This window comes from Gossypium hirsutum, chromosome D02 (genome assembly GCF_007990345.1).
Source record: "Gossypium hirsutum isolate 1008001.06 chromosome D02, Gossypium_hirsutum_v2.1, whole genome shotgun sequence".
NCBI lineage: Eukaryota > Viridiplantae > Streptophyta > Magnoliopsida > Malvales > Malvaceae > Gossypium > Gossypium hirsutum.
The window spans coordinates 1,945,205-1,959,715 of NC_053438.1; the positions used below are offsets into that span (position 1 = coordinate 1,945,205).

Consider the following 14,511-nt stretch of genomic DNA (forward strand, 5'->3'; position numbering starts at 1 on the left):
CATCCAAACTCACCCTTAATCTAATTTTTTTTAATTTAAAAAGATTATATCAAATCACGACTTCTTCTAATTTGGGTGTCAATGATACAATTGCTAGATGTCACTCTACTTGCAATGTTAAAAACGTTCTAGTATTACTACCAACGTTACAATAGTCTACAAGGTCATACTCTATTGTTGAAATGAACATAATCCAAATACATTTGGTATTGTATTTAATTGTTAAATGAATTAAATTAATTATTAAATTAATTTAACTCGATAGTTAAATATTATGGACAAATTTGTTGTACACAAATAGAGAACATAGATATAATTAATATATGAATTTGATTCATACAACATATTAATTGTAAATATTTTACCGAATTTATTAATATAAACAGTTATATTAATTAATATCGGTCAAAATATAAAAGACATGGAAATTAATATTATTTTGGAAATAATATAATTAATATATCAATTTGATTCATACAAAATATTAATTGTATATATTTTATTGAATTTATTAATATAAACAGTTATATTAATTAATATCGGTCAAAATATAAAAGATATGAAAAATATTATTTGCTTGGAAAGAATATAATTAATATATGAATTTGATTCATACAAAATATTAACTATTCATTACGGGTGCTCATGGGCCGGGCCGAGCCCAGAAAAAATTCAGCCCGCTTTCTAGGCCCGAGCCTGGCCCGACCTGAAATATGGGCCTAAAATTTTGTCCAGGCTCGGCCCGAAAAAAAGTTCCTAAGCCCAAGCCTGGCCCGGCCCGGCCCGGTCTATTTTTAATAAACACTAAAAATTTATTTTAAAAATAAAAAAAATAAAAAGTATTTTAAAAATATTTTAAAATAAAAAAATAAAAAATAAATATTTATTATATATTCGGGCCGGGCCCGGGGATAAAAAAGTGGTGCTCGAGGTCATTTTTTTGCCAAAACCCATTTTTCGGGCTTATATTTTTAACCGAACCCTACCATATTTCGGGCGGACTGTCGGACCGGGCCGGTCCGCCAAGCCCATGAGCACCTCTACTATTCATCTCTGATTTTCCGGAAGAACCAACCGGCAACACTTCAGCAAATTATAACATTTTCTAAATTGATTCCAAACCGAACCGGACCGAATTGAACCGAGTCCATTAGTAACTTCATTTACTTTACTGTGTAAACTGTAACGTACATGATATTTTTACCAAAAAAAGGTAAATAGTAATAAATAAAGTAACCCAATAAATATTAGTTGTTTGAGTCTATATCTCTTCCTTTACACCTAATTCAATTAAAACTTTCCTCACCAAATTTTCCTTCTCGTTTCTCACCTAAGCTTTATATTTTTTTTTCCTTTTTTTCTCTCCATCCAAACAAACCTTACCATATTTAGGTTATTCGAGTGATGGAATCGGAAGACGATATGATTGATGACTCGGTTTCCATGGAAGATGATTTCTACAGCGGCGATTTGAGCTATTGTTACGACGACGACCCTAATGATAACGATAACGATTATTACTTCGACGATGACAATGATTACGGCTTACTTGAAGATGACGATGATGATGATCAAGATGGCATTGTTTCTCGTCGCCCTCAGGTTATATTTTTTGATCTTTTTCTTCAATTCCAAAAAACGAAAAGAAAAGTGCTTTTTTTATAGCTTAGAAAGAAAGAAAAAGAGACTCTGTTTTGAGTTCGTTTAATTTTTAGTGTTTTGTTGAATTTGAAGCTACTAAATATAAATTCCATGGAATTACGGATATTTTGATTTTGAAAAATAGATAATTTAGAGAAAATAAGAGCGGAAAGGTAGAATTTTTAGTGAAATTAGTTGATAAAGTGGAGGCGGCAACGCCTGGAATTGATATTAGCAAGGAGGGGAATTTAGATAATAGGACAAGTAGGAAAAAAGGGGGAAAAAAAGAGAAAATTCTTGGTAATGTTTGGAAATTTATATCCTTTTGCTGATCAGATCAGTTGTAGAGTGATGGAAAAGAGTTTTATTTAGTTTTGCAAGGAAATATTTGGTAGTTACCATAAATAAAGAGGGATCTATTGGCTTAACATGGTTTTATATGGTGTCACTGAGTCTTGATTTTTCTAGTTAAGTTAGTTCTTGGTTACATCTCGATTTTGAGTTTCGAGGTTTGATTTTAGGGTTTGTGTTGTTAATGATGAAGAAAACTGAAAGTGAGCATTAATTACTTGCTCTAAATTCTTTCAAGTTGATAGTAGAGGCTTCAAGTTCGAAGTTTGGAAGACCAAAAGCATTATGCGTTAAATTTGATACAAGTATTTCCAGCTCTATTACCATTACTAACTTGTTTTCGTTTGCTGTTTCAGCTAAGTTATACTGTTTTGAAGGAAGCAGATATAAAACAGCAACAGGAGGATGATATTTCTAAGGTTTCTACTGTTCTTTCAATATCAAGAGTTGATGCAACCATTTTGCTCCGATACTATAATTGGTAATTTGTTTGTTCTTCATTCTTCTATTCTTTTGGTGGGAGCTGGTATATTTCTCAAATGCCAAGGTTGCATCTGTCTTCTGTTTTAAGTATTAGTTTTTGTTAGCAAGTGAGCAATTCTGCTTTTTTTTTGGAAAGGTGGATGTGGCTGCTTTAGGTTGCTGTTAGTATACATGTTACTCTGTTTCTATTACTAGTTTTCGGAAACTTGTTTTCCTGAACATGGTTGGCATAGCAGGAGTGTCAGTAAAGTGCATGATGAATGGTTTGCTGATGAAGGAGGAGTACGGCAATCTGTTGGATTGTTGGAGAGACCAGCTGTTCAAGTGTCCAATGCTAGAGAAGTAAGCTTTACAGATCTATGGATTTCCTTATTCTTTTAGAAACTTTTTCTTTTCTGGTTGTTTATCTTTGTGAATTACCTACCTGTGACACATCTTGTTGCTTTCTGATCAGCTTACTTGTGGGATCTGTTTTGAATCTTTCCTGCGTGACAACATTACTTCAGTTGCTTGTGGTCATCCCTTTTGCCTTTCTTGCTGGCGAGGTATCTCTCATATGCTTTGTCTAATAGGTTAATTTTCTACTAATCCAAGTGATAGTTGTAACTGTTTTTCGAATTCTTTGAAATTAACATTTCTGATGGATATTTCCTTAATAATGTAGCATCATTTGGCATTGGTTACCGATGTTCTAATTTTTGTATATTGTGTTGCTAAATACTAAATTCTACGTGCTTTGTTTTTCGAAGTATTTTATCATTGTCTTTTATTATGCTTTTTGGCATGGAAACTTATATTATTGTTGCTATGTTTGATTTATCATCGTAGGTTACATTTCCACGACCATTTATGATGGTCCTGGATGTTTATCACTTAGGTGTCCAGATCCATGTTGTAATGCTGCTGTTGGCAAAGATATGATCGATAAATTGGCAACTTCAGAAGAAAAAGAAAAATATTCCCGTTACCTACTTAGGTCTTATGTTGAAGATAACAGGAAGGTATGCTTTGTAGTTAAAACCCTGAGATATGCCGTTATGATACAATGGATGATTCTTTCCCCCCTTAAATCTTGAGATATGCTATTATGATACAAAGAATGATTCCCCCCCCGCCTCCCCATTTTAATTTTAAGGTAGTCATCAGTAATATGAATTTGTGTGCATGCCAACAATGGACAATTGGGTGGATTCCTCTTGGTGCACGTATGCATGCATGCAAGTGTCCAATCTTGTTTGCCACTTGGGCCGTGCATGCAATGGATAAATGAGCATGAATTGCTGGTTCCCTTAGGTTTGATGGGGTTTGTCTTTTTGCTTCTTACCACTCTTGTCCTTATTGCTTCTTTTGTTCATGCTCACTGGTAGACCAAGTGGTGTCCTGCTCCGGGGTGTGAATATGCTGTTGATTTTACCGTTGGCAGTGGAAATTTTGATGTCTCCTGCAACTGCTCATATAGCTTTTGTTGGAATGTAAGTCCTGATTTTTATATTATATTTTGATTCCATGGGCATTACACTCTAATGGGTATCTAAGTTATGCCAAATCCTGGTCTCAGTGTACTGAAGAAGCTCATCGCCCTGTTGACTGTGAGACTGTGGCAAAGTGGATTTTGAAGAATAGTGCAGAGTCAGAAAACATGAACTGGTAAAGATATGGTTCACACCTACAAGATGAATTTTTTATTATAGAACTATATTCATTAATCTAATTTTAGAATGAAGTGCTACAGCTGTTTTTCTAAGGTTTGACATATGCTATTCATATTGATTATTTAGAGAATTCAAAAAAGTTCTACACAAACCATCTTTTCTTCTTTTGTATTGAGTTTCTATATTTCCACATTTTTCCATAGTCCTTTATTTTCTTAAGCAAAGGTGAAACGGGAGATGGAGGTATATGAACTAGGTTATCTTCTAGGTTCATTTTCATTTTACTAATGATACTTTAAATAAACTTTGATGTGACTGAGTACAACTACTTTTTAATAAATTCATTTTATTACAAAAGCAGTCTTCTTAGTTTTACCCTTTTCCACATATCACCACATTCAGTTTTTTTAAAATAATCTCTTCTCTTGTAGCTTGGATGGAATATGGTGGAAAATCTTGCTGTCTTGTTTACCATTTTGTTGGATGTTATGTTCAGGATACTAGCTAACTCCAAGCCTTGCCCCAAATGCAAGCGGCCAATTGAAAAGAACCAAGGGTGTATGCACATGACATGTACACCGCCTTGTAAATTTGAGTTTTGCTGGTAAGCTTCAAATCCTTTGTTGATCCAAGAAAAAGGAACTGCTTCATATGAGACATATTTGGGGTAGTTTGTCACTCTGTCTACTTAGAGTTTATAGTGGGTAGGGTTGGAGCTAGTGGTTTTAAGGTAGGATTAAGGGCTAGGATGCAGTGATCAAGCAAGGTTTGATTCAATCATAAGTCTCAAAAGTAGATTGAAATTGAGGGAAAAGATTGCTGGAAATTCTGGATGGTGTGCTGTAAATGGTAAGCCGAGAATACCTGAACAAAAAATAAGTAGGGGGAGGGAGAAAGAGAGAAGAATACAAAATGAGAGGAGAAGAAAGATTTTGGTATCCATGCCTTAATAACTTGTAACCAGTTGATTGAAGATTACATTAATTTCTATTTCTGTACCTTTGTTGATTAAGAGTCTACCAAAATGTGGAGATTAACAAAGAATCCAAGGCTACCCTTAAATTTTACCGGGACTAGGATTCATAATGGGAATCTATCCCTTCTTCAAAGAAAAAAAGATCCAACCCGTAACCTAACTAACTAAAATTCCTGGTATTGGATAAAGGCTTAAACTTGTAGAATAATATGAAATTCTTGAAGTAACATAAATTATTACTGCGGGTGTATTATTTTCTGAAATTTTGATCCTGTTCCTGAAAAATAATCTACTCAAAATTCATGATAGATAACACAAAATTTCTGAGAGCATATTACAGAAAAAATTGGGAAAGAATTAAGGTCTTCATCTGCTGTATCTCTCTTTATGAAACATTAGTAATCTGCGTATGATTTCAATTTATGTAAATGCAGGTTATGCCTTGGTGCTTGGGCAGAACATGGTGAGAGAACTGGTGGTTTCTATGCTTGTAATCGTTATGAAGCCGCTAAGCAAGAGGGTGTGGTATGGAGACTAATAATGTGTTATTGGTCGTTAGTCTTTTACAATCTGCTTGAGTAAGTGTTGAGCTGGTGACTTATGATTCTATTATTGCTTGCAGTATGATGAGGCTGAAAGAAGGCGAGAAATGGCAAAGAACTCCTTGGAGAAATACACCCATTATTATGAACGTTGGGCAAGCAATCAATTGGTACTTCAAAGTCTTACCCTAAACCCTTAATAAATTTCTTCTTCTTTAGTATTTTCTTAAATAAAAACCTATAGGATTTTATCTGCTTTACAATTATGTTACTGACTCAAAATCCTAGATGTTTCATGTGAAACATGAGCCTTTATATGCCTATGTATCTAACAATGGTGTTTGACATGCTAAGGATTTCTTAAGTTTTATATGAGCCAGCAACTTATTACATGTAAAAGATACAGCAGGTGATGAAGAGGGGAAAGTAGGGAAGAAAACAATGTGAATGCTAGGCCTTTGGTATCCTAGATACATAAGAGTCATTATCTGCTTATATTTTCACTTAAAAGTGGCACACTTGAGACTTTTGCTCTTTGATGTGCCACCTTTGATATTGCACATGAATAGAAGATCCTATCTTCTGCTTTATTTGGAGTAACTAGTAACTATATTCTATTGGCAACTTGGCAAGTATATGTAGAGAAAGTTGATAGCTTTAGTAGAAAACAATGAATTGGCATTTTTTCGAAATGTCATTTAGGATGTTATATATTTCTATGTTTGGTTTATCTTAGCTTTCTCTTTTGTTTCCTTTTCCTGATTACGTGGGTGAAATATTGAATTTTGCTGTCAATAAATTTGCATAACCTGAAAATTCCTATTTGCAGTCAAGACAGAAGGCTCTTGCAGATTTACATCAAATGCAAACCGTGCATGTAAGTTCTTACCACCTCTCTTTTTAATTTTTAGATGTGCGCATCTTGGTATCCTTCTTTAATTCTTTCTTTAACAGTATTATTTTTGCTGTGGTTCTATATCTTCATCATTGTGGCTCAGGTAGCTGGTTCAATTGTCAATTATACTCGCTTCTGATGGTTTTTTCTTTGAGTGAAGTTTAAAAACTAATTTTCAACAAAAGCAGCACTTAAAAATGATATTTTGGAGTTTTCACTATAGAATGAAAAACTTTACTTTTTCTGGAGTTTAGCTTATGCTCTCAATTTATTGTTGTTTGAAACAGTTTCTTGAAGGAATAGTGTTGTAATAACACTTATTTACTTAAATTGTTAGATTAAAACTTTTTCTTCCCATTCTTTCCTTCCAAATGAACTATTAGAATCATCTATAACAATGAAGATGCTTCTACGAATTATTAGAAGCATCTTTCCAGATGGTTGGTTGTGCTTGGAAGTTCTGCAGCGGGGGTTCAATTTGTTTGAAATCAGCTTTAAGATGGTTCCATATTGTCATCAAAATTGACATGACCTCATAGCTACATCAGTACCATCTGACATAGCTTCTTGTTGTCTTCTTTTAATTTGTATTAATTTCTGAGAAAATTTCTTTAATTTTATCAGCTTGAGAAGCTTAGTGACTTGCAATGCACACCCGAGTCTCAGCTTAAGTTTATAACAGAAGCATGGCTTCAGGTAAATGATAGTCATTCAAGCATCATCTGCTATCTCTTTTCTCAGAAAAATAGGCAATTCACGTTTTGTGATGTGTCAAATGTTGCAGATAGTTGAATGTAGACGAGTTCTCAAATGGACTTATGCATACGGATATTACCTTCCAGAGCATGAGCATGCTAAGAGACAGTTTTTTGAGTACCTCCAAGGTATATGCAGATTTCAAAAAAATTCTTGGACGAAATACATATGTTCAGAAATTTTTTTTGCTAAATGGATTGTTATAATATGACCTATATTGCATTTTGTTTAGGGGAGGCGGAGTCAGGTTTGGAAAGGCTTCATCAGTGTGCTGAGAAGGAATTAAATAAATTTGTTACTGGTGATGGCCCATCAAAGGAGTTTGATGACTTTCGTGCAAAGTTAGCTGGGCTAACTAGGTATGTTTATGTTTATTTGTGAACCACTGACTTGGTGTTTATATTGAACAAAATTGTTGGGCGATGTTGCTACTATTCATTTTTTTTGAGCACCTGTGTGGCTGTGTCTGACACATTTGGACATCAGTATGAGGATATGACCCTTCAAGAATATTCCAAATACACGGAAAAAAAAAAAAAAACCAGTGCTGCATGCATACCAGTATTCGGCATTCACACCCGTATCCAGCTATCCAAGTAACATAGTTCTTGGTTAATCTGGGTCTCTATTTTTCTCATCTTGAAGCAGTGGGGAATAAAAATGAAACCTATCATGTTTACATTCGGAGGGACTCATGAATTATTCATTATTTATTTTTCTCTCTTGCTTTTGAATTTTTATAGTTGTTTGTCTTACTCCATTTGTTCATCTTCTTTGCACTACTCTCGACAAGCTTGAGCTTTTTTCTTATACATTTAACCACGTTTAGTCAAATTGTTCCACGAGGAACTGGATCTGGAATGATTGTGAACGTGTTTTCTGATTCAAATTCTTCTGCATTTCTCTTTTACAGTGTGACAAAAAATTACTTTGAGAATTTGGTTAGAGCACTTGAGAATGGCCTGGCAGATGTTGATTCCCAGGCTGCAGCTGCCTGCAGTAAGACAACGAGCTCGAAAAATACGGGTGGGACTAGCAAGACAAGAGGGGGCAGGGGAAAAGGGAGTTCTAAATCTGGTGGTTCCGGCAGAAATGTAGATGATACAAGTAATTAGTCTTGTAACCCTGCTCTTCCTTCTAGTTTCCACATTCCATAAATTGATGGTGGGCGAAAACTACAAAAGTCTATTTGTCGGTGGAGCCTACCGTATAACGCAAGTGTGCTCTTTTGATGTATATATCTATATCTATATCTATATCTATATAATATATGTACACATACATATAATACATGACATATTACCATATATATAACCTGCCAACTTGCTCTTCTTCTTGAATTATGGTATTATGTTAATGGTTTATCGGCTTTGAATGCAAACATATATGTTGGTATATATATATATATATGAAAAATAATACAGTTACCTTGTTTCTTGTACAATTTGTAGCATTAAGATTCACTTTAGAGCTCATGGTAGGACAAATTTTAGAATCGAAATAAAGCTGAAACATATGATCAGTTAAAAGAATCGGGTTCAAGCAATAATTTACAGATAAAGAAATCAATTGAGAATTTTGGAAATTTGAGGGCTAGATCTGTCATTTTAGTTGGCCAGACTGTCTTAATATTTTGATACTCACTGCATTTATCAATGCTCTAGAATATTGGCGAGAAGCCATTTTCCAGTCCATGCCTGTTAGCATCATTGCCTTGAACTCTTGGTAACTGATTCGACCGTCCTACAAAAAAATAGAAAGAACCAATTCAACCAAAATGTAAAGTTATAAAACCATCAAACATTGTATAAATCTTAGGACTCATGTTTAGCTTAGTAGGTTTGGAAAATTGAGCTTAAGTTGGAACCTTTAGGCATTCAAAGTTAGTGGTTTTTAAAACTCGGGTGTAGTTCAGTTGCTTCGTTCAATCAGGTTTTTAGTTGGTTCAACATCTACTACTGGGGTGTAATTAAGTTAAGTCAACATATCAATTTTGATGACAATATGGAACCATCTTTGTATAGAAAAAGTTGAGTTGAAAAGGAGAACCTTATCCTTGTCAACATCTTGCATGATATCCTTAATGAGCTGTTCATTGTTGGGACCAGGGTCATCTTGCATTAAAGTTTCTTTCAATTCTTCAAATTCGATATAACCACTTTGGTTCTTGTCAAAGTGATTGAAAGCTTGTGCTAGATGCTCGTCGTTCCCTATCCTTTTCAAATGAACCACCATTATCACGAATTCCTCACAGCTCAGTGTCCCATTCCCATCGATGTCCGCCTTTTTCCACAGAAAGACTCGAATTTCAGTTGATGTTCTTTAACTATTGATTATGTCCGCAACCGTAATAATAATAATAAGAAAAAGAAACATACTGCTTCCATTAACATCCGGACATCGGGATCGCCGACAGAGTGACCGATTTTCTGAAGTCCGTCTCTTAGTTCCTCGAACGACAAGTATCCATTCTCGTCGGTGTCCATCATGTTGAACATTTCGATAATCACATCGATTTGTTCGTTCGGCAAGTTGTCGGCAACCACCTGAAAGAGTAGTACAAAATGAACGTTTTTTTAGCGATTTTGGATATTACCGATATTAATTCGAACACTTAGGGTAAGGTGTTATTTTGAGAGGCTTACCCTTAGAACTTTCTTCTTGAACTTGCTCATTAGTGAGAACTGCTTAATCCTTGCTCCCACATTTTCTCCTAGATTGAAGTTTGGAGCATTTTGCAAGTTTTGTATCCATGGATGTTCTTCATATAACAAATAAAGGAATCATGTTAGCTACTCGAATTTTAGTACGAGTATCGAATAAGGGTAAACTTGTCAATTTCGATTTGAATTTGATTTGATCATGAAAATAAACAATTGAACTCAAATTGATTCAGATCCCACTTAACTTGAATTCAAAATTGATCTGGACCTAAAATAATCCTAACATGAAACAACCCTAACCCAAAATGACTTGAACTAGTGACTTAAAATAACATGAACTTGAAATTATCCAAACTCGTAATGGTTCGAAACAAAAAATCATGATCCTTAAATCCAAATGTCTTGAACCCCAAAACCTAACTTACTCATGACCAAATAGATATTAGTCACAAGTGTCGGTTACAAAGTACTTCAAGAAAAATAAAGAATCGAAACGAAATAGGGTTTAGATGTACTGAAACTTGTTCATTTCAACTCTTACAATGAAGTTTATCGCATTAATGCACTAAAGAATATACAACGGTTTACCTTTGAATCGTAGTAAAAATAATGACCATGATATTAGACTATCCTCGAATGCAATAAAGAATAAACGTACCAAGCACCTCTTGAAGGGATATGCGAGTGTAGGGATTAGGATCAAGCATGCTTCTAACAAGGTCCTTTACTTCAGCTGAAACTTTAGGCCATGGATCCCTTTCAAAATCTATCACCCCTCTTATTATTGCACGGGCAATTCCTTCTTCAGTATCTGCACCAACCCAATTTATTGTTTTTTCAATATATATATATATATCGAGCGAAGGCCGATTCTGTTAGGAGAATAAGTAACATCTGTCGGAAGTTGATGAATTTTTCAATAGAACGGAATCGACTTTCTGTCACTAATATTAAAAAGAAAAGAAAAAGAAATAGAAATACCATCCCAAAAGGGAGGAACGCCACAGAGGAGGATATAAAGGATGACACCAGTGCTCCAAATATCAATTTCTTTCCCATAATTTCTCCTTAGAACCTCTGGAGCCATGTAATATGGACTTCCCACTATGTCACTGAAACGTTCACCTGCCATCCATTGCCATATCAATTATCTTAATATTAATTTTCTTTTTTCTTTTTTTCTTGAATCTCAACATATATAACTGATTTCTTAAAAGAATAAACTTTTCTTTTTTGAAGGGTTAGAATTGAAATTTAAAATTTAAGGGATCAAATGAAAATTTACCTATTAAATTCACTTAAAATTTTGAACCTTAATAGATTTTTTTTCCATTTTGGAGAGCTAAAGTCTTTGTCTACCCCTTTAGCGCTAACATATGTAGGAGCTCGATATGTAATTAATACAAGTGTACATTAAAAAAAAATCATACAAGTTCGTACCCTCACAATAGACATGTTCAAAGGTCGGAAAGAACAATCTTGACTTATATTGAATTGGGTTTAAATAAGAATTTTCAACAATGTTAACTTGAATTACCATTTATGGATAAATATATATTTTTAAATTTAAATAATAAAGCACAGATCGTAAATAAATCTCTCTCTATATATAACATAAATATCGAAGAGAAATAAAAAAAAAATTTACCAGGTTCATAGAAAATGGAGAGACCAAAATCAATTACTTTAATTGGTGCAGTCTCGCTTTCATCAGCCAGCAAGAAATTCTCTGGTTTTAAATCCCTATGTATAACTCCATGTTCATGGCACACCTGCCACAATTTATTATTACTATTTTTTTTAATTTATATTAATTAATCTATTTTATTATTACATGTCCTTCAAATTAATTAATTTCCACATTGCAACATAATTAAAAAAAAGATTAGTTTATAATTTAAAAAATTCAGGCCAAAATTTTGCATATTTCTATTGATTTTCATATAAATTTACCATTCTATTAATTAATCAGAGCAACGAGTACGATGAGAAATTATTAAAATATTAGAAAAATAATTATAAAAATATGTAAAATTATACAAATTGTTACTTCCTCTGTATGTAATGAAAAATGTTGGTATTTTTAATTATATGTATAATATCTGATTAATTTAATTTTAAATATCAACAATAAAAGAAAAAAGAGTTAGCGACGGAGAAAATGATTTAGTGACGAATAAAAATGATTTAGTGACGAAAGATATTACCTTAACAATCTCCAAAATAGTTTTAATAACTTTAGCAGCGGCTCGTTCCGTATAATGACCTTTAGCGACGATTCTATCAAAAAGTTCACCTCCACGACAAAGCTCCATTACAAGATAAACAGCTTCATCATCTTCAAAAGCATCCTTATAACTCACCAAATTCGGATGCTTAGGCAAATGCCTTAAGATCTCGACTTCTCTCTGTACGTCTTCGATGTCAATATCCGTCTTTAGCTTCGCCTTCGATATCTTCTTGCACGCATAGGCTTCCCCAGTTTCCAGCTCAAAGCATTGATAAGTTATCCCGAACTCACCCCTCCCCAATTCATTCCCGATCTCGTATTTATGCAAGATGTTCTCTTCTAATGGATCTTTCAGAACCTTGTTGTTACTCGTCCGCGAGCTCTTCGATTTCCGTGAACATTTCGAGTTGAAATACGACCGACCAGATTTTGATTTTGGGTAATCACCTTTTCTTACTCCTATTAGTTTCGACGGTCTAGCGACGCAACTTCCCATGGGATGGCAAAGATTATTATTATTATGATGATAATTATAATGAAAATGGAGTGGATTAGGGTTGATTTTTTAATGATGTTTTAGGTTATAAAATATCTCATAGGAAACAAGGAGAAAGATTTTTTTTTTGTTTGGATAGAAAGAAAATGTAAACCCTAGCAAAGAAACTGAGAGAGAGAAAAAGAGAGAGATCAAATTTGGTTTATTTTGAATGATTTTTGAGAAGAAATTTGAGTTAATTGGTTTTTGTTAGATTTGTCTCCTCATTTTCTTAAGACAGTTTAAATATAGATTATATTTATCATTAATTACACTTAATTTTTGAGATTTTAATGCTTTATTACTAGAACCTCTAAAATCTAGGATTTTTTTTCCCTTTTTCTAATATATATTTTTATTAATGGTGCCAATCTAAATTAAAATTTAAGTATTTTTTTTTGAATAATCTCATTATAGATTTGTATTAAATCTGCTCTTTTTGGAAGTATGCCTAAAGCTATCCATAACCCATAAATAAGAGAATAATATATTTCAGTACATTTGAACTCACGTCCTCTTACATTGGCGATAATACCCATGTCAATTGAGCTATAAATGATAATTAAGGTTTTATTAAAAGATAATAAAAAATTCATTTTTTATCCTTCCAAAAGAAGATGTTTTTTAATCAAAGGGTAGGAAAATTAACTCTAATTAAAAGTGAATAAATAACACATAAGCACAATTTTTTGAAGGTTAAAAATAATAAATAACACATAAGTACAATTAACTCTACTTGAATACTAATAGTTCTGTAAGGTTTGAGGATGACTCTGCTTCAGTAGGAGGAATTGTGCGAGACTAAGTTGGGAATTAGATCTTTGGCTTTAACAGATTCTTAGGGAGTTGTTCAATGTTCGAGGTTTAATTGTGGGGCATCTTAGATTGTTTAGACATCTTGATCGATCGAGGCTATGATAATGTGCTGGTTCAGACGGATAGTTTTGAAGTAGCTACTGCCATACAGGAGGGACTCATAGGTGGATCTAACTCTACTTTGATTAGGAGAATTCTTCAGCGGTTTTCTCGGTTTCAACATTGGAGAATCTGCCATATCCCTAGAGAAGAGAACCAGGAAGATGATAGATTTGTTAAATTGGCTTATTTGGATAGTGAAAGATTACAAAATTTTGAAGTATCCCCATTTGGGGAAATGGGTTATATGATGTAATTTGTCCTTTAATTTTTCTATCACAAAAAAAATTCAAATTTTATTGTTTTTGGGTTAATAAATTATGACGATTTAATTCAAAATTTATAAATAGCTAATATCAATCTCAACATAATAGTATTGTACATTTACATGTTGCATATCTAAATAATTATATTTATTTAATATAAAATGAATGGATATATTTATTTTTTAAAATAGTTAAATTGAACCAAAACCAAAGTCCTATGTGTACATTTTAATAGGTCAAATTCAAGATGTCAATACAATAGGTACAAACGAGCTTAATATTAGATTCATATGTTTTAAATATGTTCTATGTCATATTTGAATAGGTGTTTAACATCCAAGCTAATGCCTAAATTTATAAAATGACTATTGATATGATATTTTTGCAGGGGTGAAGACAGGAATTTCGTCTTGAGAGTTGAGTTAAAATTATAAAAATTTAAGGAGCTATTGTGGAAAATTTTATGTTACAATGATTTAAATTGAATTATTAATTATTAAGAGGGGTACAAAATTGTAAATATTTCATTTAACTAAGTGCTAAAATGAACTTATATTGAAGGTTTTTTTAGGAATTTGACCCTATAAATTTAAAAAATTATGAAAA

The 14,511-nt window shown here is 33.1% G+C and overlaps 2 protein-coding genes across 2 annotated transcripts; one reads left to right on the plus strand and one right to left on the minus strand.

Moving 5' to 3' along the window:
* The first annotated feature begins 1,262 nt into the window (after window positions 1-1,262).
* LOC107940502 (probable E3 ubiquitin-protein ligase ARI7) lies at window positions 1,263-8,636 on the plus strand. The gene is made up of 15 exons (XM_016873936.2): window positions 1,263-1,602; window positions 2,349-2,473; window positions 2,712-2,817; window positions 2,930-3,020; window positions 3,304-3,476; window positions 3,843-3,947; window positions 4,034-4,122; window positions 4,624-4,731; window positions 5,538-5,628; window positions 5,726-5,815; window positions 6,475-6,522; window positions 7,165-7,236; window positions 7,325-7,424; window positions 7,529-7,655; window positions 8,210-8,636. The coding sequence occupies exons 1-15, from the start codon at window positions 1,405-1,407 to the stop codon at window positions 8,409-8,411; spliced, it is 1,725 nt and encodes a 574-aa protein (XP_016729425.1). The 5' UTR covers window positions 1,263-1,404; the 3' UTR covers window positions 8,412-8,636.
* Window positions 8,637-8,670: 34 nt separating this feature from the next.
* Window positions 8,671-12,876, minus strand: LOC107940503 (calcium-dependent protein kinase 24). The gene is made up of 8 exons (XM_016873937.2): window positions 12,167-12,876; window positions 11,608-11,731; window positions 10,941-11,084; window positions 10,618-10,770; window positions 9,942-10,057; window positions 9,675-9,842; window positions 9,346-9,579; window positions 8,671-9,039 (listed from the first exon to the last, which is right to left on the minus strand). Exons 1-8 carry the CDS (start codon window positions 12,683-12,685, stop codon window positions 8,899-8,901), a joined length of 1,599 nt encoding a protein of 532 aa, XP_016729426.2. The 5' UTR covers window positions 12,686-12,876; the 3' UTR covers window positions 8,671-8,898.
* Between the last annotated feature and the right edge of the window lie 1,635 nt (window positions 12,877-14,511).

What these genes read in the sequence shown, in the direction of transcription:
- LOC107940503 (XM_016873937.2), bottom strand. Translation starts at nt 12,685, where the DNA reads ATGGGAAGTTGCGTCGCTAGACCGTCGAAACTAATAGGAGTAAGAAAA. An exon ending in CTCCATTTTCTATGAACCTG is followed by an intron (nt 11,085 to 11,607) that starts GTAAATTTTTTT and finishes AATGGATGGCAG; the next exon opens with GTGAACGTTTCAGTGACATA. An exon ending in ATCCCTTCAAGAGGTGCTTG is followed by an intron (nt 10,058 to 10,617) that starts GTACGTTTATTC and finishes TGTTATATGAAG; the next exon opens with AACATCCATGGATACAAAAC.
- LOC107940502 (XM_016873936.2), top strand. Translation starts at nt 1,405, where the DNA reads ATGGAATCGGAAGACGATATGATTGATGACTCGGTTTCCATGGAAGAT. An exon ending in GTTGGGCAAGCAATCAATTG is followed by an intron (nt 5,816 to 6,474) that starts GTACTTCAAAGT and finishes TCCTATTTGCAG; the next exon opens with TCAAGACAGAAGGCTCTTGC. An exon ending in AAGTTAGCTGGGCTAACTAG is followed by an intron (nt 7,656 to 8,209) that starts GTATGTTTATGT and finishes TCTCTTTTACAG; the next exon opens with TGTGACAAAAAATTACTTTG.